At 40.9% G+C, this 22,848-nt stretch overlaps 1 protein-coding gene across 1 annotated transcript in view; it reads left to right on the top strand.

Moving 5' to 3' along the window:
* Catspere (catsper channel auxiliary subunit epsilon) overlaps positions 1-22,848 on the top strand; it is a 120,881-nt gene that overhangs the window by 79,842 nt on the left and 18,191 nt on the right. Inside the window, exons 15-18 of the mRNA XM_048436452.3 lie at positions 5,716-5,766; positions 7,447-7,480; positions 7,550-7,629; positions 12,395-12,494. Coding sequence (XP_048292409.3) covers positions 5,716-5,766; positions 7,447-7,480; positions 7,550-7,629; positions 12,395-12,494 — 265 coding nt within the window. The remainder of the gene's footprint in view (positions 1-5,715; positions 5,767-7,446; positions 7,481-7,549; positions 7,630-12,394; positions 12,495-22,848) is intronic.

The following is a 22,848-nucleotide window of genomic DNA, read 5'->3' as shown; positions in this document are numbered from 1 at the left end:
GGGGTTGTACCAGCTTGCATTCCCACCAGCAATGCAGAAGTGTTCCCTTTTCCCACAACCTCTCCAGCATAAGTTGTCATCAGTGTTTTTGATGTTGACAATTCTTATAGGTGTAAGATAGAATCTCAGAGTTGTTTTGATTTGCATTTCTCTGATGACTAAGGATGTTGAACATTTCCTTAAGTGTCTTTCAGCCATTTTAGATTCCTCTGTTGCGAGTTCTCTGTTTAGGTCTGTACTCCATTTTTTTTTATTAAATTATTTGTTCTTTGGGTGACCAATTTCTTGAGTTCTTTATATATTTTGGAGATCAGACCTCTGTCTGATGTGGGATTAGTGAAGATCTTTTCCTATTCTGTAGGCTGTCATTTTGTCTTGTTGACCGTATCCTTTGCTTTACAGAAGCTTTTCAGTTTCAGGAGGTCCCATTTATTAATTGTTTCTCTCAGTGTCTGTGCTGCTGGGGTTCTATTTAGGAAGTGGTCTCCAGTACCAATACGTTCAAGTGTATTTCCCACTTTCTCTTCTATAAGGTTCAGTGTGGCTGGCTTTATGTTGAGGTTGTTGATCCATTTGGACTTGAGTTTTGTGCATGGTGATAGATATGGGTCTATTTTAATTTTTCTACATGCTGATATCCAGTTATGCCAGCACTACTTGTTAAATATGCTTTCTTTTTTTCCATTTGATATTTTTTTGCTTCTTTGTCAAAAATCAGGTGTTCGAAGGTGTGTGAATTTATATCCGCGTCTTTTGTTCGGTTCCATTGATCCTCCTGACTGTTCTTATGCCAATACCCGGCTGTTTTCAGTACTGTGGCTCTGTAGTAGAGTTTGAAGTCAGGTATTGTGAGGCCTCCAGAAGTTCTTTTATTGTACAGGATATTCTTACTTTTGAATGTCTGGCCTTAGCTTGGCTTGTTTCTAGCCAGCTTAACTTAACTTATTCCATCTCCCTTTTACCTCTGAATTTTACCTTTCTTTATTCTATATCTCTTTCTTTCTTATTTACACTGTGGCTGGTTGTGTGCCTGAGTGGTTGGCCCTCAACATCATCTATAGTGGGAGGCCACTTGTTTGTTCCCTGTTGCTCAGACTCCCGAAATAATCACACAGAAACTATATTATTTAAATTACTGCTTGGTCAATCACTTAAGTGTAGTGCTAGCTAGCTCTTTTATCTTTGGTTAACCCATTTCTATTACTTGATATTTTACCATAAGGTTTGTGACCTACCAGCAAGGTTCCAACTGGCAGCTTGTGTCTTTCTCCTCTGGAGGCTCCCTGACCCCACCTTCTCTCTCCCAGCCTTCAGTTTAGTTTTCTCTGCCTTGCTCTTCTCTACCCTATCACAGGCCAAGGCATATTATTTATTCATTATCCAATAAAAGCAACACATATACAGAAGGACTTCCCACACCAGTCATCCACTTTTCTCCTTTTTATCGCTCCTCTCTCTTTCTTCTTCTTTTTATATTTGTTCTCTCTACCTGGAAGCCCCACCTATTTCTTTCTCTTGCCTAGTTATTGGTCACTCAGATATTTACTAGACTAATCAGGTGTTTTAGACAGGCAAAGTAACACAGCTTCACAGAGTTAAAACAAATGCAACATTAAAAAATAACCCTTTATTATTCATAATTCTGAACTGGTATGGGATTATTTTGTGACTTCAGCCTTCAATTAAACAAATATTCCACAGCATAAAAGAATCTATCACATATTTAATATTTCACAACATTTCCACATTTTGTCTAAATAAAAATGAAATATTTTAACTTTAACATAGTTAAACTATATACAACAAAAACAGGTATCAAGTAAGAATTACATTTACAAGCCAGGCAGTGGGGGTGCATGTCTTACTCCCAGCATTTAGGAGGCAGAGTTAGGCGGATCTCTGTGAGTTTGAGGCCAACCTAGTCTACAAGAGTTAGTTCCAGGACAGGCTCCAAAGCTACAGAGAAACCCTGTCTCAAAAAACAAACAAAAAATATATATTTACAGTCCATTTGTATTTAGCAAATTCAAAGAAAATACTCCATTATCTATCTTATCTTAGTGATTCCAAAATTTTATACCTAATTTACCTTCTATCATAACTAAAGAAAACTATAACTCTAACTGGTTAACTCCATCAAAGACCCAATACATATATAATATTACCTAACAACAGAGACATCTGGCTACCTGAACAGTCACCCAAAGTTCCTTTGCAGTGCAGAGGTATCCATCTTCAGTCTACAGGCCTAGACTGTCTGGCAGACTTTTCAGTGAAGCAGGAAATTTGAAGGACTGACAAACCTTGTATTAGCAAAGTTCATCAGTCACATTCCTCTGTGTCCTGCAGAATATCTGGCAGACTCTTCTGTGAAGCTGGAATCTCAAAGGACTGTCCAGCCTTGTTTTGGCAAGATTCAAAAGTCTGTTTTCTTGTGTCCCTATTTCTAGTACACACAGCATACTATCAGCAATTAAGCCAAGAACAGTTTCTTGCCCAAGTGGCTAGCTTTTGCCACAATGAAAGCAAACTCCATATGGAGTTTCTTCAATGTCCTTCAGTAAATTGGTGCTGCCAGAAGCAGACGTGTCTCATTGTCATGGAAAACCTTAGATTATTAAACAACTTAAATTCCATATTCTGTAGGTTTTGAAGTGTTTGAAAAATCATCTATCTGTCAAAAATATACCCCTTTAGCCTGAAAAACATACCTAATGTGACTACAAATTTGATTATTATCGGTTAACTACTAGCTTCTTTTCTTAATTATACATTGCGTTTTTAAATAAGCTGCATAAGCACAATACCCCAAACAAGAGTAGAAACATATACACAGTATAATGAAAATAACTTTAAATTTGTATCAATATATCAAAATCCATGCCAATGCAAAATATCTGAGATTAATAGTTGTCTTTTTAGCCTATATTCCTATAATCCCCTAAATGATATCATCTATAACCCAATAACAAACAAGCATTCACCCCATCTCTTGGGAATGTGAATATCATCTTCTCTAGACTGTGTCCTATTGTATAGGGGTGAAGGCATCTTTCGGGTCCCTGAGAAAATTGAGATAATGACCAAGTCCTGGATAAACCAGCTGGGTAAGCCAACCTTTGTTGATATATATATCACCTGTCAGGTTTCAGAAGGTCTCTCATGGTCATATCAACCCTGAAGGAATCCATAGCCTCTCATTTCTGTGGAAATAAAAACAAAACCTCTCCCCAAAAGCAATGCATTTTTTGAGTTCCATTTTAAAGTTAAGGCATTCTTAAAATATCTAAGATGGCTTATGTCAGCAGTTCAGTTCACAATCCCGTGTCTCTTAGCAACTGTGTTTTGTTTATAATTCAATCAAAAAAAATTCAAGGTCAATACAGCAACACACAGGATCCAGACGCCCTGTATATTTACCATCTCTGTGAAACTTATTTTTTGTTGTTGTTATTTTACTTCTCTCTTTAAAGACTTTACTATTTTTAAATTACTTCTTTCTAAGACTGTCTATGCCCTTTTTCTTTCTTTCTTAAGTCTACATACATTATAAAACATACTGGGACCTGTTTAGAGGTTTTTTCCCCCCTCTGGATCTGTCTTTACTGTATATCTCTAGTCTTCTAGTCCTTTATTTTTTTTGTCTGCATGAGCAAAAAACTGCTAAGCAGCACATCTAGGACCTCTGCCACACTTTTAGCAGCTGGCTCTGCCCACTTCTCAGGTTGTGAAAACCAAGCCTTAAGTTCATGGGCCCAGCTGGAAGTCACTTGACAGAGAACTGCATTCAGTTTCCCAGCTCTGGAAAGTCAGTACTGTGGCAGGCATCTTTACTTAGGTTTTCATTTCTATTTAGCATGAAAAAGGCTTTTTAAGTGCTTTGCTGTACAGCAGAACTTAAAGAAGTCTTATCTTTGTTTTCTCAGCTTTCTCAAGCCCACGTTGAGTGTCAAAATGTAGAATTTTTGTTTTGTTTTGTTTTGTTTTTACTCTTTGCTTTTTGGGAGATCTACCACCTAGCTCCCAAATAAATACACAGAGACTTATTTTTACTTTTGAATGCCTGGCATTAGCTTGGATTGTTTCTATGCATCTTTTCTTAAATTATCCCATCTACCCTTTGCCTCTGAGTTTCTAACTTTCTTTATTCTATATGCCTTCCTTTACTTCTTATTCCGTGGCTAGTTGTATGGCTGGTGGCCCTGATGTGTTCCTCTCCTTCTCCTTTTTCTTGCTCTTCTCTCTTCTCTCTTCTCCTATTATTTTCTCTGCCTAGTGAAACATGCCTTTAATCCCAGCACCCAGGGGGCTGAGGCAAATGGATCTCTGTGAGTTCTAGGCCAGCCTGGTCTACAGAACAGTCAGGACTTCATATAAAAACTTGTCTCAAATATACGAAAATAATAAATTATTTTAATAATTTGTTAGGGCTGGAGAGATGGCTCAGCGGTTAAGAGCACTGCCTGCCCTTCCAAAGGTCCTGAGTTCAATTCCCAGCTACCACATGGTGGCTCACAACCATCTGTAATGAGGTCTGGCCTGCAGGCATACACACAGACAGAATATTGTATACATAATGAATAAATATTAAAGAAGAATGTATTAAAAATAATTTGTTAATAATAATAATAACAATTACCAAAATAATAGACAAACAGAGAGAAAGAATCTAATTTACCACCAGCGTTTATCTCTCTGTTCATTGACTGCAGGCACAATGTGAGCGGTATCCTCACACACCACCAGCTGTGCCCTCTCCACCATGATGATGACTGTACCCTCGAACTGTGTGCCAAAATAAACTCTTCAAGATTGTTTCTTTTGTCCAGTGTCTGCACCACAGCAATGAAGAAAAGTAAATCATACAAGCTCCAATAGAACAGCTTGAGGAAATTCCTGTTTATTTTGATGCATTTTATTTGAATTTTTTTTTTACATGCTTGCTCTTTGGAGTAAAAGACATTAGAATGCCATGCAGCTTACATAGTATGCTCCACGGATCATTTTACTTCTTGTTAAGTGCACAGTTCAGGGGAATTGGTTACTATGTAGTTCCAAAAGATGTTTATCACCTTCAAAGAAACTTCTACCCCTTACTGGGCTAGTCTGCCATCTCTGTGGATTTATCTTAGTGTGCGTATTACAGATAAATGCATGAGAACTTTCACATCTGCTTGTTTGCTTTCATGTGTTTGTGATGTTCACTTGATTGGTGGCCTATCTTAGTACAGTAGTCTTGTTCCCACCTGAATAAGCAGCAGGTCACAGGTGTTTCGAATGTTTCTGCTTTGGCCTTTTGCTGTTATTATTATTCTTGAAGTCCTCATTAAGAATTACCTTCAAAGATACCAGAAAGTTTCCATTAGGTTTCCACACAATCCCCCAAATGTCCCCAGTTCCAACTGGCTCTCCCCACACTGCCTCCCTTCATCCCATCTCCCCCCTCCCACCTGACCCCTCCCTCTCCAGTCCTCACCTGTCCCCAGTCCACCTGTAAAATCTTTATATCTTCTAAAAAATTTAATAAGTATGTATAAAATGTGAGGTAAATAAGAAGTTTGTGAAACTGAGTCTTTTTAAAAAAAAAATAGAAATGCTAAGGCAGAAAACTGATCCCAGAGACTCTTATTTAGTAAATTAATTATGTAATGATCTTTAATTTAAGAACCACTGAGCTCAGTGAAGAATTGTTTATATTATGTTTTATTTTTGTAGATTTGGTAAAACTGGATGTTACCACCATGATTTTTCTTACGTGATTAACAAGTAAGAAATATTTCTAATATAAGCATATTAATAATAGCTAATAGGCTATAAAAAGCTAGTACTTAGTGGTTGAAATACCACTGGCATGCATGTATTTGGCTTGATGGTTTCCAATTTTTAAAAAACTGGAGATACAACCCTTAACCTTCTCTGAAACATGTACAAACACACTTGTTATTGTCCTTTCTGGTTCAATTCAATAAAAAAGGCAAGTATCACTTAGTCTCAAATCCCATATTGTCCCTTTTCATGTAAGTAGACAAATGAGAGTATCTGCCCCTCACCTCACTTTCCTACATAACTGGGTAAGAACCTAGTTAGAGTGCACAGGTGTCTCTTGAGATCACAGAGGAGGATTCCATTAAAGGAATAAATTGAAATTAAGGAATTACTGGGGGTTTTAAAATCCCTTTTAGGGCCTAGAGAGATGCTTCAGTGAGAAAAGTTCCCCAAACCTATGGAAATCCAGGCCCAGTAACATCTATCTTAAATCCCAGCCACCTACTGTGAGATTGGAAAAGGAGAAACACTCGGTGGCAAAACTGCAAAGAGACCCTGTTGCAAACAATGTAGAAGGCATGGATCAATACCAGAAGTTGTCTCTTGACCTCTGTATGCATGTCATGGTATATATGTACCTGCATTCATACAAATGTGTACATATACACACACATCATACATGTACAATCAACAAGTCAATTAATTAATTAAAATACATATCTAAAGGTGGGCATGTGGTTCAGTGGAAGAGTACCTGCCAGGCATGACAAAACACAAACACACACACATATAAGACAAGGGGGTACACATCTATAATCCCAGAATTTACAAGGTGGAGTTTGAATGAGTTTGAAGACAGCCTGAGCATCATGAGATCTTGTCTTTAAGAACAAAATATGTTGTTTCTGACTCTTTCATTTAGTAACTGTGGTGATTTGAATGAGAATGTCCCCCATGGGCTCATATATTGGAACAGTCACCAACGAGTGGAGCTGTTTGGGAAGGAATAGGAGCTTTGTCCTTGTTGTAGGAGATGTGCCACTGGGAGTGGCCTTCGGAGTGTCCAGAGCCCATACAAAGCCCAGTGTCTCTCTTTCTGCCTGCTGCCTGTGGGTCAGGATGTAAAACTCTCGGTTACTGCTTCAGTGCCATGCCTGTTTGCTCCCCACCAAGATGATCACGGCCTAATCCTCTGAAACTGTCAGCAAGCTCCCAATTAAATGTTTTAAAAAACAAAAAGAGTCTTGTCTTGGGTGCAGTGTCTGTTCGCAGCAGTAGAACGGTGACTAGGCCAATTATGTTTTGGGGAGCGTGGCACTGGACTAACACAGTGAATACAGACTTTCCAACTGTGTATCTTTCTCACGACTGAAACAAGGTTTGCAATCTTGAGTAAGCTTCATATGATTTCTGAAAACAGTCCCACGTCTCCAAATGAAGGACAGCGGCTTGTACCTGCTTGGCTGTTGGTTGACGTGAGACTGTATTCACAGAGGTGGCAAAGGATATGTAAAGTGCCAGTTTGTAGGAATCACTTGGTAGTTTATCATCCTGTTCTCTACTTGGCTTTTGTGACACCCACCCTAAATAAACTATGTTTTTAGTTTAAAAAACTAAAAGTCAGAATGGAGGAAGCGTAAACAAGGATAATGACATGTGTCTTTTTTTTTTTTTAAACAGGGAATTTCTGAGAGCTAAACCACCTGAAGATTTGGTAAGAAAAGCATGCATTTTGTCAATGAGATAAATGGACACAACAACTAAAGCATTTTTCTTTTTCTAGAAAATAAGGTATGATGTGGAAGAGTACGGTTGCCCTCAGAGACTTGAATTCGATATGCCGTTTCAACCTGTAATAGAGCTGTAAGTTTACACCCACTTAGGAAATTAATTTGTGTGCTGGAGAAATAGCTCAGTTGTTGAGAGTGCTATTACATCAAGGGACAAAGAGGCTGTCCTGGAGAGTCCAGCCCACGCAAGGCTTTCATTCCTTTCTTCCAGAATAGTCATATGAGTGACTATTTGCTTTAGCTGGGTCTCTCTGAATTCTAGGGAAAGAAGTCTGAGTAGGGAGACTCGTTAGTAAATTTTATTTAGGAGCTGGAGAGTCGTTGAAAGGGTATCATGGACCAAGAAGTTTATCTGTGACAGAAATCAGTGATTATAAGCAGAAAGAGTCAATGTTTGATATGTGAGTGGTGAGGATGACGAGGAGTGTGAGGATGACGAGGAGTGAGACAGATGTCGACAACACACCTGCATCTTCAAGCATCTGTACGGTGCACTCTTTCACCGTGTGTCTTAGGGTTCCCGTTGCTGTGCTGAAACATCGTGAACAAACGCAACTTGTTTCAGCACACAGTCTGCAGCCCAGCATCCAGAGAACTGAGAGCAGAAACTCAAGCGGAGTACGAACCCGGAAGCAGGAGCTGATGCAGACCACTGCGGAGTGATGCTTGCTGCCTTGTTCCTCATGACTTGCTCAGCCTGCTTTTTTTTTTTTAAATAGCAACCCAGGATCACCAGCCCAGGGGTGGCACTGCCCACAGTGAGCTGGGCCATCCTATATCCATCATCGATCAAGAAAATGTTCCATAAGCTTGCCCACAAATCAATCTAGTTGTTGCATTTCCCCAGTTGAGCCTCCCTCTTCCCAAATGAATGTAGTCTGTGTCAATTTAACATAAAAAAAAACTAGCCAGCACAGCATAGGTGAACTCTCTAAAGCCTGTCTCTCCACTTAGGAAATAGCTTTACTAATTAGGAACATTGTTCCTGAGTGCCCCCCTCATATATATATATATATATATGGAGGTTTATTAGACTGTCTTATAAGATTAGACCTGGGTCATCCAGCAATGGCTATCTTCAGAGCCCAGAAGCCACACAGTCCAGGAGACTGAACATCTCACTGTCTCGGTCTAGCACTCAAGCTCTGGGGGATGCCCAGAAAGCCGCTTGTCTTCAGTTCACATTGGATGGCTGAAGAAGCTGAGTTCTGGTGTCAGCAAAGGAAGACTCTCACTAGTAGAACAAACAAGGTCAATGAGCACAACACCAAAACACAAGGGCAAAGAGATGAAAAGTAAAAGCTTGCCCTTGGACCTCCCTGACATCTGGGCAAGTGCTGGAAGATACTACCCACCTTCAGGGTGGTAACCAAGAAAATCCTTCACAGGCATGCTTGGAGTTTAACCTAAATAATTCCTTAGAGGTGTTCCCAAAGGCTTGCCTCATGGATGATTCTAGATCCTGGCAAGGTGGCATATCAATCATCACACCCTCTCTACTAGATCATCGGGCAAATGTGCACTTGCTCAACAAAGGAATCAAAAGGACCCCCCTGGGTGAACTGCAGCCACCATGTACACGGTCCCCTACTCTTCCCATGCTCTCTCCCCATGCCTCTTTGTCTAGCTTTTATGCTTCCCTAAACACAGATAATAAAAGACCTAGTTAAAAGAATGAGTCATCCCCAAGTTTAGAATATGAAGATCAGTTATGAGGTCTCTTCAATTCCTGAAGTCACAGAAAAATTAACAACTGTTGGGAATTTAGCTGCCAATTAGTGACATCCCTGCCTTCTCAGATTTAATTAGAATTCTATTACACACTAATGAAAATTTATTAAAATGAGCAAGCTCCGGTAAGCAAGTCCTTCTGTCACATAGTCACAATGAGACAAAACCCCAGGGATGACTCATGGAAGGCATGCTTGTGACACAGGATGGCACCGTGACTGCAATGTATGCTTGTGACACAGGATGGCACTGTGGCTCTTTGCACTAACTGTCCTGACGTCTCTGGGATCTTTTTGTCCTTGAGCAAAATAGAATTTGTACCTAATTCTAAAAAAGAAAGGAAGGAAGGAAAGAAGAGAAAAGAAAATAACGTTTATTTGGGGGGAAGGGGGTCAGGTGTCAAGACCAGCTCCCTCCCTTTTACTTAGTGGTTCCAAGGATCAAACTCAGGTTATCAGACTCTGCAGCAAGTGCTTTTGCTTGACCAGCTACCTCATCTCATCAGCGCCTAATTCTTAGGAAATCAAGAACTCTACCATTTACACAAGCTATACTCGAACTCCTGCCTCCACCAAAGCTGCTAGCTTTTGAGCTTGACTCATCCTAAGGGCCCTTGCACTCTTCTGAGGCAAGGGGTGCACAGCACTCATGTGAGTTTTTAATCTTTCTGTGGCTCTCCTTGGCCCAGACACCAAGCAGGTGCTCCCCATCACGCCTGTTTGGGAACTGAGATCCGAAGCTCTTCATGGCTTCTCAAAATTAGGAAACACAGAAACAAGAATGGCTTCCCAAGTACTGCTGCTTAACACCTGAGTCCGTGTGCCGCCCCCCACATCCCCCCATACACTCTCCACCCCCACTCCATGTACACTTTGTGAGAATGGGAGAAGAACAGAGTGGGCTAGCCAGTGTAGGATAGCAGCAGACTTCAACCAACCTGAAAATCAGACTTCATAGCTTTGAAGTGAAGCAGAGAACTGGTGTGGGGAACAAAGAGCCATTGTCTAGGACCTAGTTTTTTTGTTTGTTTGTTTGTTTATTTTGTTTTTTTAAATCAACAGAGAGCTGACAAATGATGAACTGGATTTTATTTTTTTTATTGATTTTTATTGAGCTCTACATTTTTCCCTGCTCCCCTCCCTGCCTCTCCCCTCCCCTTCAACCCTCTCCCAAGGTCCCCATGCTCCCAATTTACTCAGGAAATCTTGTCTTTCTCTACTTCCCATGTAGATTAGATCCATGTATGTCTCTCTTAGGGTCCTCATTGTTGTCTAGGTTCTCTGGGGTTGTGATTTGTGGGCTGGTTTCCTTTGCTTTATGTTTAAAAACCACTTATAAGTGAGTACATGTGATAATTGTCTTTCTGGGTCTGGGTTACCTCACTCAAAATGATGTTTTCTTGAGCCACCCACTTGCCTGCAAATTTCAAGATGTTGTTTTTTTTCTGCTGTGTAGTACTCCATTGTGTAAATGTACCGCATTTTCCTTATCCATTCTCCGGCCGGGGTGGGGGCATTTAGGTTGTTTCCAGGATGAATTGTATTTTAAAAGCAGGGTTACATTCGTTGCAAGAGTTAGCAGCTTAGAAGCAAGAACAGGACCCAAAAGTGAGTCTTCAGGGAAATTTCCATCCAATGAGTATATGGGACAATTTCATTCAGAAACATGAGCATAAGGAGGGTAGAAAGTTGGCACGAGCCTCTAATCCGAGTAGCTGGGAGGGAGATGCAGGGGCTTAGGAATTCAAGGCCAGCCTCAGCTATGTAGTGGGTCTGAGGTCAGCCATCCTGAGCTATGAGACTCTGTCTCAAAAAAAAGAAAGGAAGGAAGGAAGGAAGGAAGGAAGGAAGGAAGGAAGGAAGGAAGGAAGGAAGAAAGGAAGAAAAATAGGAAGAGAAGGAGGGAGATGGGAAAGTGGGAAGAAAGAAGTGGGGAGAGGGGAGCAATGACTAGTGCAGAAGGAAGCTATGTAACCATCTGTGTGGTCCCAAGTTCTACAATGCAAAGGTATAAATCTGTTGATGGCAACTTTATCTTTGCTCTTGAGTGTTTATTTTTTATGACAGAGAAAAATTCTAAAGTACCAGATCTCTTTTTAAACTCCATGGGTCTGAGGGAACTCTTCTCAGCTTGGTGGGGCTAGTGTGTCCTGTCCCAGCATCACAAGGGGGTAACCTGTCCCCGGAGGAGAGTGACTGTTTCCTGCCGCCAAAGAGATGACTGTCTCCCAGCCCCACCCCAGCTCCCCCAGCTACAGACCCTTCGAGATTCAGCCCATCTTCCAGCTGCTCCCTCCTGGGAAGTCGGCAGAGGTTCCACCTTTCGCTCCAGGAACTCCATGGTTTCCTCTATACCACATGAAATGTGGTTTCCTGATACCGAAAGATCCTTGGCCTGTCCTTCCACCCATCTCCTTCTTCTGTCTTTCTCCATGTTACCAGGGTCCCAGCTATGATCATCTCATTGATATATGGCAATGAAGAAAAGTTGTAGTTCCAATTTTTCTTCTTCTGTTTACTGTTAGGTTTTCATTTTGAATGATATCTGCTGTCTGGGGCTGGGCATGGTGGTTTACGCCTGTAATCTTAGCACTTGGGAGGGAAACGCAGACAGCAGGAATTCAAGGCCAGCCTTGGCCGGCTACACAGTGAGCTCTAAGGTTCAAGATGAGTGTGGGGTACATGAGATCCGGTCACAAAACAAAGCTCTTTTATTTCAATCAGTTGGGGACAATGACACAACCATTAGATACAATTATATCACAGATAAATACTTGTAAGAGTTGGTGAGTTCCAGTAATTTCCCTAGGGTCACAAAGCTAATTAGTGATAAAGGCAAGATTTGACCACTGTGAATGACACAGGTTGTGATCCCAGCACTTGGGAAGTGGAGGGAGGAAGAGGGAGAGAGAGAGAGAGAGAGAGAGAGAACCGGGAGTTCAAGGTCATCCTTCACTACTCAGTGAGCTTGAGGCCTTCCTGGGCTATATGAGACCCTATCTCAAAAGACAAGCAAACAAAAAGGATTTAAACCTAAGCCCCTCTGACTTTAAAGCTGCAGGCCCTCTATTAGACACTAAACTGATACTTTTGTGTTTGTTGTTTCAGGTTTGATGAAAAAGGCTTTGTTAAAATAATGGATGCAAATTTTATCCTGTGGGAAATCCATGGCAGGGATGACTATACCTTTAATAGTACTATGAAGCAGGTATGACATCATTGAATTTAAACAGAACTTAGCATGCAATTAATCACATTCTTTTGATTTTTTGATTTATATGTAAATTATCTAAAGGAAGTGAAACCAAACCAAAATAAGTAAAAGCGAGAACATCAACTCTATATTAAAGTCAATGACTACTGAGATTCATCTCTGGGGAAAAAAAAAAGATGTCCTATAAAACAGGCAGAAGAAAGGTTAAAAAAATAGAATAATGTAACAGCAGGATGATGTAATCATATATGAGTATTTCCTTTTCTGTTTAATGTTTAACTGTTTATAGCTCCGCCTTTTGCTTTAAGACATTAGTACTAAGTCAAATGGACGCCCTTTAGGCTCATCTTTGCCCGTGCCTTTGCGTCATTTGACCCCAATGACCGCAGCTTCAGTGTCTCCGCAGGTCGCTTCAATCCTCCAGGACCAGCTGATTGCAGCCTCCTGCGTGGTCTCCTAGCCCGCCTTTTGCAATCACTCTTTCCATGCCCATGGGCTCTTTTGTCTCGAAGGCTATAGTGCCTTTTAGAAGTTGACAGCAAGGATTTCCTAAAATTTCTTGAGATCTCAGGCTTAGAGAAAATCCCAGTGACTCTTTCTGTGACATTTTTTTCTCATTAGAGATTAATTATCTGAGATATACACCCACCTAGATGGCAACCGGGAAAACTGGACTACACTGGACCACTCTAAGAAATCAGTCTTTCAATCATAAAACCAAATAAATGCATTCTGTCACACATTTCCCTGGGTCATTCGGCATTCTATATGGAAGACCTTGTTGTCTACTTCTTCCCCAATGAAAAATCATTAAATTACTTGTGTGTATGTGTGTGAGTGTGTGTGTGTGTTTGTCCATTTGTATGGAGGTGCACATGATTACGTGTGTGTGTGGAGGTCAGAGGACAACCCTTTCTTCCATTGCATAGAGGCATTGCTGAGAAAAAAAAAGACTACATTTTCCAGACCCATTTTTATGGACCCATGACTGGTTCTCATGCCTGCAGTGTGAGCAGGAAGTCTATCTATCATTTCCCCATGGACCTCCATAATTCCTGCCACACTGGTTCATTGCAGCAGCAGCTGAGAACGGACTAGATAAGAACTGCAGGAAATTATCCAGGGGAAGAAAGTCAGGGAGCCACCATGTAAATGCCTGGCTTCCTAGTTCGTGCTTTAAGGAGAGCCATTCACAAGAAATGCGTAACCAGGGACAACTGAGTTAGGTTTTGTATAATCTAGAATTAAACTTTTGATTGGGTGTTACGGGACACACCTGCCATCCCAACACTTGGGAAATGGAGAAAGGAAGACCAATTCAAAGACATGTCTAACTATTTATCAAGTTGTAGGCTAGCCGGGGCTATCTCTGTCTCAAACAAACAAATGAGCCATTTTGTTTTAGTGGTAAAGCTCTTGTCTGGTGTGCTGTGTTAGATTCTTAATATCACAAGGTAGGCGTGGTGGCAGGCACCTTTAATTGCAGCACTCAGGGAGGGAGAAGCAGGTGGATCTCTGAGTTCGAAGCCAGCCTGATCTACAGACAGAGCAAGTTCCAGGACAGCCAGGGTTACACAGAGAAACCCTGTGTAATCAGAAAGTTTTTCTACCACCCACCAGTTCCCGAATAACCATGCAGAGAGTTATATCAATTATAAATGTTTGGCCAATGGCTCAGGCTTATTACTAGTTAGTGCTTACATTTAAATTAACCCATATTTCTTATCTATGCTTTGCCATGAGGTTTGTGGTTTGTTACCAAATTTTCTACATGTCTTGCTTCCTCGGCAGTTGGCAGGCATCTCCAGACTCTGCCCTTCTCCTGGATCTCTGCTTGGATTTCTGCCTAGCTCTATCCTGCCTTGCCATAGGCCATAGCAGCTTTACTTAAAAACCAATGAGAGCAACACATATTCACAACATACAGAAAGACATCCTATAGCAACCCTGTCTCGGAAAAAACAAATGAATAAACAAACAAGATTCCTAATATCACAAAACAAATAATCAGACTTTGATCACATCCATCCTTGTGAACAATAGAGACCTTGGATAACACAGCTTCTAGAATCAAATGTAAGTTCAGACATTGTAACATGAGGGGCTGGCTCTGCCTCCCCAGTGCTGGGCTTAAAGGTGTGTGCTACCACACCTTGAACTCAGAGATCCTTCTGTCTCTGCCTCCCAGGCATTGGATTTAAAGGCATGTACTACCACACCTTGAGGTCACAGAGGTCAATCTACCTCTGCCTCCCAGGCATTGGGATTAAAGGTGTGTACCACCATACCCAACTACTCTCTTTCTTTTTAACTTTAAGAACTTTAACTTTTAGCCTGCATATATTTTTAACACACTGTAAAACATTTAGAGGTTTTCTTTGTCTTTGAATCTCTCTTTACTGTATATCTCTCTTTTTCTGACCACATGAGCCTTTATCGAGAGAATTAAAGCCGTGGCTTTGGCTGGATCCAGCCCATTCCTTACCTTTCCAGCCTCCTGGCAGAGGTACTGGCTGTAGCCATTTTTATTGCCACAACTCTATGGCGTTTCAAGGTCCTTGCCAGCAAGCAAGCTGTGGCATTCTGCTCACAGACCACACTCAGTCAGACTGCCTGCCTGAAAGAGTCAGAGTTTGCCCTGGCAGGATGGCCCAGAAAGCCGTCATTTTAAAACAACGCAGCTTTTCATCAACACCGTTTAAGTTTTTCGTGGCAGGACCTCTTAATGAGCTGCAGGGTTTTGCAGCTAAAGCTGAGTCAGGAAGCCTCTCTTAGATGAGAGCACTTGCTTGCCTCTAGCAAGCAAAGCAGACCCGAGAAATTGCTGCTACCAAGAAAACATGCTTTACTCTATTCTTTCCCAAGCTTTCTCAAGGTTTCTGTGGATTCAGTTATCCACGTAGGCACCATCTGTAACATGAGGTTCGGCTTGTTGGGGTTTCTGTCCCACCCGGTACCCCACAACCGACAATTCCCAAAGAAAATAACACAGAGTCTACATTAGGTTATAAACTGATTGGCCCTTAGCTCTGGCTTCTTATTAGTCCTTGTAACTTATATCAGTCCATTATCGTTATCTATGTTAGCCACACAGCTCAGTACCTTTCTCAGTGTGACAGCTCACATGTTGCCTCTTCGGTGATCTGGGCAGGAATGGCAGAGGAAGCTTCCTGCTTCCCAGAATTCTCCTGTTCTCATTGCATCACCTCTACTTCCTGTCTGGTATTCCCACCTATCCTTCCTTCCTGCCTGGCCAATCAGTGTTTTATTAAAATACATGATTGACAGAATACAGGTAATTCTCCCACACCAAGACATCACAGCTCACCCCCAGTTATACAGCCCTCTTGCCAATCCTGCTCTTCCTTGACTTATTTGTCCTCACAAAACTGAGACACTATCATGTTGAACCCTTTGCTTCTCCCTCTTTGTCAATACCAGTTTTCTTCCCTTCTTTGTCTTTCCAGCTTAAGCTCCCTAGTTTATTCTGTCACTGGTTCTCTCCCCCAGGTGTAATTCCTGCACACTGTCATGGCAACTGTAAATGTGCATATTTCTTTTGCCCTGCCCATGCCTGTATCTAAGCAGTCAGTCATACACAGAGAACATACATGACAATGCCTGAAACTAGGATAGCTGGATCCTTCGACTAAAAGAAATTTCAATACAATAACCGACCATGTAAAACCAGTCTGTGAAGCTGTGCATCATTCTTACACGACTGGACTCCTCAGGGAGAGTCAGGCCCTCGTGAACTCGGCTGGGGGAACTGTGCCACCCTTCTTCAATGCCTGGCCTCCGCAGGTCCTAAAAGGCACTGGGAACACAGGCCACGGATGCTGTGACCCCCCTTTTGGCTGGCCACTGCAGGTCTGGGCATTCCCTGGGAAGCCCTGCTGGTTAAGCTGTGTCCCCCCTCTTCCACAGCTGAACTTCTCAGGTGTGGAAGGGAATGGGGAGCCTGGCCAGGGTTTCATTACCACCTTTGAATAGTGTATTTAAAGAGTGTATCCCCTCCAGAGCACATAAATGATTTACTTCATATAGGACACTTGATGAGGGAAAGACAGTACTGGGTGAACTGATAACCAAACACACACACGCACGCACACATACACACACACACACACACACACACACACACACACACACACACAGAGAGAGAGAGAGAGAGAGAGAGAGAGAGAGAGAGAGAGAGAGAGAGAGAAGTGAAGGGGCTGGAGAGATAGCTCTGTGGTTAAGAGTGTTGGTTGCTCTAGCAGAGGATTTGAGGTTCAGTTCCCAGCTCCCACATGGCAACTCACACACACTTGTAACTCCAGTCCCAGGGGGTCTGATCCCTTCTTCTGACCACTGTGGGCACTGCATACACTGGTACACAGACATACATTCAGGCTAACACTAATACTCATTTTTTTAAAAAAGTAAAATGAAACTCTCACCTAATGTAATGCAGACAGTAGTTCAAAATGTATCTATGGTCTAAATTTAAGACCCCAAACTATAAACTCTTAGAAGAAAATGAATGATAAAAATCATCCCAACATTGGTCTGGGCAATGATTTATTGGCTATGATTCAAATTACAGATGAAAGAATGAGAGAGGACAGGAAAAGAAGAGGGGGGAAGAGAACAGAAGAAAAGAGGGGAAGAGGGAGAGGAAAAATGGGAGACAGAGGAAGAGAAGAAGGGCAGAAAAGAGGGAAGAGAAGGGGAAGGGAAGTGAAGGGAAGAGAAGGGAAGGGGAGGGAAGGGAAAGGAAGACAAAGTGGATGTCATGAAAATCTAAAAATTGTGTGTATCAAAAGACACAAGAGCTGGGCAGTGGAGGCTCACGCCTTTAATCTCAGCACTCGGAAGGCAGAGGCAGGCAGATCTCTGTGAGTTCGAGGCCAGCTTGGTCTACAAGAGCTAGTTCCAGGACAGTCTCCAAAGCCACAGAGAAACCCTGTCTCAAAAAGAAAAGAAAAAGAAAAAGAAAAGAAGAAAAGAAGAAAAAAACACACAAGAGTAAAAAGACAACCCATGGAATGAAAAAAAGCATTTTCAGATCATATATTTGATAAGGAGAATGTTTAGAACATACAGAAAATTCCCATAATTCAACAACAAAACAACCCAATTAAAGGTGGGGAGCAAAGGACTTGAACAGACATTTCTCCAATGAAAATGTATAAATATCTAGTTGACATTTGAGAACATTCAGGAAACTTAAATTAAATCTACAGTGAGATACTATCTCACATACACTAGGATAAAAACAAAGACCAAGCATTAGCAATGGAGGAGAAATGGGGACATACTCGTTGTTGGAGTGTGAAGGGCACCTCCATGCTGAGAAGAATAAAGCAGCACATGAGCAATGTAAAGCACAATTGCCAGTTCTCACCCATGCCTGTTTGCTCAAAAGAGTGGAAAGAATGTTCTCCAGGATGTATTTGTACACCCGTGATCACAGAGATACCTACAATAGCCAAGGCTGTAAGAAAAGGAAGAGAGGGTAACCTTGTTCAAAAGCGATCAAATGATGTATCACATGGTGTTCACGGATGAGACTGTAGTATGTAGGGATGCACTACCAGTGAGGAAACTGAAGAACTGGGAGGAATGGTGCCTAGACAAGCCAGAACAGTGGTTATCTGCAGGAAACGGGAAGCTGTGGAGACTTTCAGAGCTTGTAGGGCTCCAGGAAACATTCCAGGTTGGTTTGTTGAAAATCAGGAGTAGAAGGGTTTCTGTTGTTGAGTGTGTTTGTTTTGGCATCTGTGTTTTGTTTTGGTTTTTTTTAGGGGGGGGTTAAAATAAAAGAAAGGGATTTGTGCTATGGAAAATAGTCTGACAACTCTTCATACAATTCTACCAAAATTCCCCCATGCCCCAGCGACTCTAGTTTTACAGGCGGCTCAGCAGATGCAGGGGCTTTCTCTCAAGCCTGACAACCTGAGCTCAGTCCCCCCAGAACCCATGCAGTGGAAGGAAGGAACCCACAAGTTGTTTGTCTTCTGGCATCCACAGTCACCCTACTGCATGCACTCGCACACATGAACACACACACAAAAATGTAATTTTTAAAAAATAGTTAAAGGCAAGGAATCAGATACTTATATACCAATGTCAATGTTCCATGAGCACTCTGCATGGTAACAAAAAAAATGAAACCATCAACAGAGGAACCAATGACTAAAATGCATTCTATGGCCTAGCTGTAAAAAGAAAGGGGATTCTCACACATTATACCATGGATGAACTACAAGGACATTGTGCTAAATGAAACAAAGCTAATTGCAGGCAAATACTGAACTATTATACTTGTAAATATTAGTTCACTTACAAAAATCTCAGCAGAAAGTAGAATTTGGTTGCCAGGGACTACAGGGAGAAAGAAGTGAAGATTTGTTCAAGTCGTTGCTGGCAGTGGGTGTGGTTACACACTGTGAATGAACTTGATGCCACTAAATTGAATGTTTTCAGTGTTTAAAACTGAATTGTTTTTAAGTAGTGAAAAACTGAAGGAAATTAGTTTTAGAAGCAGTCATTAAAAGTCTCCCAACCAAAAAAAGCCCAGGACCAGATGGCTTCAGCGCAGAACTCTACCAGAACTTCAAAGAAGAGCTAATACCAATACTACTCAAAATATTCCACATAATAGAAACAGAAGGAACATTGCCAAACTCCTTTTACAAGGTGACAGTTACCCTGATACCCAAGTCACAGAAATATAAAACAAAGATAGGGAATTATAGACCAATCTCCCTCATGAACATTGATGCAAAAATACCCAATAAAATACTGACAAACTGAATCCAAGAACACATCAAAAAAAAGCATCCCTCAAGATCAAGAAAGCTTCATCCCAGAGATGCAGAGTTGGTTCAACATATGGAAATCTGTCAATGTAATCTACTATATAAACAAACTGAAGAAAAAAAACATGATCATTTCATTAGATGCTGAAAAAGACTTCGACAAAATCCAACACTCCTTCATGATAAAGCTCTTGGAGAGAAGAGGGATCCAAGGAACATACCTAAACATAATAAAAAGCAATTTACAGCAAGCCAACAGCCAACATGAAGCTAAATGGGAAGAAACTCAAAGCAATTCCACTAAAATCAAGAACAAGACAAGGCTGTCCAGTCTTTCCATATCTATTCAATATTATACACAAAGTTCTAGGTAGAGTATTAAGACAGCAAAAGGAGATCAAGGGATAGAAGTCAAACTATCACATTTCACAGATGATATGATAGTATACATAAGTGGTCCCCAAAAGTCTACCCAGGAACTCCTACAACTGATAAACACCTTCAGTAATGTGACAAGATAAAAGATTAACTCAAAAAAAAACCCAATAGCCCTCTGATAAACAAAAGATAAATGAACCAAGATGATCTGGGATTTTCCCCTGTATTCTGTGAATAGCATTGGTTAATAAAGAAACTGTCTTGAGCCCATGACAGGGTAGAATAGAGCTAGGTGGGGAAAACTAAACTGAATGCTGGCACAAAGGAGGCAGAGTCAGTGAGACGTCATGTAGCCCCGCCAGAGACAGACATGCCAAAACTTTGGCAGTAAGACACAGCCACGTGGCAATACACAGATTACTAGAAATGAGTTAAGTTAATATGTAAAAGTTAGCCAATAAGAAGCTAGAGCTACTGGGCCAAGCTGTGATTTAGTTTGTACAGTTTCTGTGTGGTTATTTTGGGAGTCTAGGCAGCTGGGTAACAGCAGCTTCCTACAACACCAAGAAAGAAATAGAGAAACATCATCCTTTTTGTTTTTTTACAATAGCCAAACAAGTGAAAGAAATGTATGACAAGAACTTTAAGTTTCTAAAGAAATTGAAGAAGAAATCAGAAAATGGGAAGATCTCCCATGTTCTTGGATAGGTAGGATCAACATAAGAAAAATGTCAATCTTAACAAAAGCAATTTACAGATTCAGTGCAATCCCTATCAAAATCTCAACACAATTCTTCACAGACCTTAAAACAGAGTTACTCAACTTCATATGGAAAAATAAAAAGCCCAGACTAGCTATTATACAATCCTGTACAATAAAGGAACTTCTAAAGGCATCACCTTCCCTGACCTCAAACTCTATTATAGAGCTATAGTAATAAAAACAGCTTGGTGTTGGCATAAAAACAGACATGTGGATAAATGGAATTAAATGAAAGACACTGACATTAATCCATGCACATATGAATACCTGATTTTTGACAAAGAAGCCAAAAAGATACAATGGGAAAAGGAAAACCTCTTTAACAAATGGTGCTGGTATAACTGGATGTCAACATGTAGAAGACTGTAAATAGATCCGTGTCTGTTGTCTTGCACAAAGCTCAAGTTCAAGTGGATCAAGGACCTCAACATAAAGACGGTTACACTGAATCCAATAGAAGAAAAACTGGGAAGTAGCCTTGAATGCATTGGCACAGGAGACCACTTCCTAAATAGAACGCCAGTAGCACAGACCCTGAGAGTCAATCAATAAATGGGACCTCCTGACTTCTGTAAGGTAAAGGACACAGTAAACAAAACTACAGCCTACAAAATGGGAAAAGATCTTCACCGACCCCACATTTGACTGAGGGCTGATCTCCAAAATATATTTGACTAGACAATAAAATACCAAATAACCCAATTTAAAAATAAAATGGAGAGGTAAACAGAGAATTCTTGGTGTAGAAGTTTCTGTCTATGTGTTACTTTCATTGGTTAAATAAAGTGACTGCCTTGGCCTTTTGGTAGGGCAGAAAATTAGGTGGGCGGAGTAGACAGAACAGGATGCTGGGAGAGCCGCCATGGAGTAGCCAGAGTCAGACATGCTGAATCTTTCTCAGTAAGCCACGACCTCATGGTGACATACAGATTATTAGAAATGGATTGAATCAAGATGTGAGAGTTAGCCAATAAGAGGCTAGAACTAATGGGCCACGCAGTGTTTAATTAATTCAATTTCTGTGTAATTATTTCGGGTATAAGCTAGCCCGGTGGCCAGGAGCCGGGATGGAAAGCAGGCCCACGTCCTCTTACTACAAATTCTCAACAGAAGAAACTCAAATGGCCGAAAGACATTTAAGGAATTACTCAATATCCTTAATCATGGGGGAAATGCAAATGAAAATGACTCTGAGATACCATTTTATAACTGTCAGATTGGCTAAGATAAAAAATACTGAAAACAACTTATACTGGAGAGGATGTGAAGTCAGGGGAACACTTCTCCACTGTTAGTGGAAGTGCATTCTTATACAGCCATTCTGGAAATCAATATGGTGGTTTCTCAGAAAAGGGAATCGGTCTATCTCAAGACCCAGCAATATCTCTCTTGAGCATGTACCCAAAGGATGCTCAATCATACCACAAGGACACTTGCTCAACAATGTTCATAGCAGCATTATTCATAATAGCCAGAACCTGGAAACAACCTAGATGCCCCTCAACTGAAGAATGGATAAAGAAAATGTGATACATTTACACAGTAGAGTATTACTCAGCTCTAAAAACAAAACAAAACAACAACAACAAAAACCACAATGACATCGTGAAATCTGCAGGCAAATGGATGGAACTAGAAAAAAAAACATCCCGAGTGAGGTAACTCAGACCCAGGAAGACAAACATGCTATGTACTCACTCATAAGTGGATAGGAGATATAAAGCAAAGCAAAAGATAACCGGACTATGATCCATAGCTCCAGAGAATTGGGAGTGTAAGGGGCAGAGGGGAGGGTGGAAGGGGAAAGAGGGTAAGGAATGGGAGTGGGAAAAATATATAGTTCAATAGAAACAATAAAAATATTATGTAGCAATGTGGAGACAGATTCTCAGAAAGGATTTAAGATAAAGTAAAAGAGAAGTTACCATCAAAAACAGAAAAGTGGATATGAATTTGTAGACATTTGTACCAAGGTGTAGAAAAACTGCCAATGAAGTTCAAGGAAATCTGTGTGTATTACTACATACAATGGTTTTAATTTTTACATTAAAGACTATTCTCAACTTTAGATATTTTTAAATAAATGATTCTGAAGTCCAAAAAAAGAGAAAAAAACTGTACTTTATTCAAATAAAATTTGTTTTTTTAAGACAAATCTTGCCGTATGATGGTGGTACACTCCTTTAATCCCAGTACTCAGGAGGCAGAGGCAGGGGGATCTCTGTGAGTTCAAGGCCAGCCTGGTCTACAGAGATAGTTCCAGGGTAGGCTCCAAAGCTACAGAAAAACCTTGTCTCAGAAAAAAAAAAAGACAAATCTTTCAGTGGTATCAAGATGCATTACATACTCCAAAATAAGCTAATGCAAAGCCTTCTCCATAATCACATGTTGACTTCTTTTG

This window comes from Myodes glareolus, chromosome 5 (assembly GCF_982192425.1).
Source record: "Myodes glareolus chromosome 5, mMyoGla1.1, whole genome shotgun sequence".
NCBI lineage: Eukaryota > Metazoa > Chordata > Mammalia > Rodentia > Cricetidae > Myodes > Myodes glareolus.
Note: the sequence above shows the minus strand (reverse complement) of the source record. Positions and strands in the feature narration are given on the sequence as shown.